This window comes from Chelonoidis abingdonii, unplaced genomic scaffold (assembly GCF_003597395.2).
Source record: "Chelonoidis abingdonii isolate Lonesome George unplaced genomic scaffold, CheloAbing_2.0 scaffold1781, whole genome shotgun sequence".
Lineage (NCBI taxonomy): Eukaryota > Metazoa > Chordata > Testudines > Testudinidae > Chelonoidis > Chelonoidis abingdonii.
This window is the reverse complement of record NW_027426042.1, coordinates 1-1,593: the sequence shown is the minus strand read 5'-3', so window position 1 is coordinate 1,593 and position 1,593 is coordinate 1. Positions and strand designations below refer to the sequence as shown.

At 55.5% G+C, this 1,593-nt stretch overlaps 1 gene segment (V, D, J or C); it reads left to right on the top strand.

Moving 5' to 3' along the window:
• Nucleotides 1–1,054: 1,054 nt before the first annotated feature.
• LOC116839511 (immunoglobulin heavy variable 4-59-like) lies at nt 1,055–1,482 on the top strand (the record flags this gene model as incomplete). The annotated part of the segment is given in 2 exon segments: nt 1,055–1,100; nt 1,192–1,482. Coding segments are annotated over 2 exon segments (337 nt in total), but the record flags the coding sequence as incomplete, so codon positions are not given.
• Between the last annotated feature and the right edge of the window lie 111 nt (nt 1,483–1,593).

The window sequence follows — 1,593 nt, the reverse complement described above, 5'->3', positions numbered from 1 at the left end:
GGTTGTAGGGGGCTCTGGGCATTGTGGCTCCAGGGGGCGCTGGGCAGGGGAGCTGTGGTGCAGCCTGGGCCCACCCCCAACAGGAAGGGACATGCTGGTAGCACAGGGCCAGGCAGACCAGGGTGCCTCTGGCTCCAGATGGGGCTGTGCACCTGTGTCTGTCTGTCCCCAACACACACCCCCAGCTTGACCAGTGTGTCCTGATATTTCACTCTTGCGATCTGGTCACTCTACATAAGAAGGGCCAGACTGAGTCAGACCAAAGGTCCATCTAGCCAAGTGTCCTGTCTTCTGACAGTGGCCAATGCCAGGTGCCCCAGAGGGAATGAACAGAACAGAACAGGGAATCACCAAGTGACCCATCCCCTGTAGCCCAGTCCCAGCTTCTGGCAAACAGAGGCTAGGGACACCATCCCTGACCAGCCTGGCTAATAGCCACTGATGGACCTCTCCTCCATGTGTGTGCTGACTCTCCCATCCCCTACACTGCGCTCCAGCCTCCCAGGAGGTTTATCCCCACTCGGAAATACCCACATGCCAGTCCCTGTGGTGGGAGGGAAATGCTCACAATTCCCTTGTGTCCTGTTTGCTCATTTCCAGGTTTCCTGGTGGGGGTTAAAGGGACTTTAAATGTGAGCAGAGGAGGCAAACAAACCTTCTGTCATCTTGCCCAAACAAACCTTCTGTCATCACCTTGATTGGAGCTCAAACAAACCCCAACTTATACTCGCAAACACATAGTGCCAAGATACCACGGTGATGGGCACCAGTCTCAGAGCCCAGACAGAGGGAACCAGGGCAGTGATTAGGAGGCGTTCGCTAATGTTCTGCTCATCCCCTGCACAGCTAACGGGGGGAGACTGGCCAATGGGCACTGGAGATCGCTCCTTATTCCAGCTCCTTTTCAAGAGGGATGGGAGAGGTTGGGGTGTTTTATGCAAATCTCAGACCCCTGTTCCCTCTTTAAAGAGCAGCTCCTGGGTTCCCACTGGGACCCGCCTGCTCAGGGCCGGACCTGCATCTTCATTGGTTTGCGTTTCACCTGAAGACCAACATGAAATCTTTGCTTGTCCTCATGCTGTCACTGGCCGCTGACCTGTGTGAGTGTCCAGAGGAGATTTGGGAGATAGGCTGGAGCCCTTAGAAGCAGAATCGAGGCCTTAACTCCTTTTCCCAGCTGTTCTGTCCCAGGTGCAGCACAGCTGGTCCAGGCTGGCCCAGGAGTTGTGAAATCCTCCAACTCCTTCACTCTGGCCTGTGCTGTCTCCAGGTTCTCCATCATTATCATAGGCTGGCACTGGGTCCGGCAGCCTCCTGGCAAAGGCTTGGAGTGGCTCTGGTATATAGCCACTACCAGGGGCACAGGCTACACCCTGTCTCTCCAGAGCCACCTGAGCTTCTCCAGAGACACAGCTAGAAACACGCTTTCCCTGCAGCTGGGCTCGCTGACAGCTGCGGACACCGCCACCTATTACTGCGCCAGTGACACAGAGCAATGCAGGAACTCATACAAAAACCAGGGGTGGAGCATATGCAGCCTGGCCAGGCAAGTTAGCAGTGTTGTGGAAAAATTACCACGCGTCGTGTTTGGAT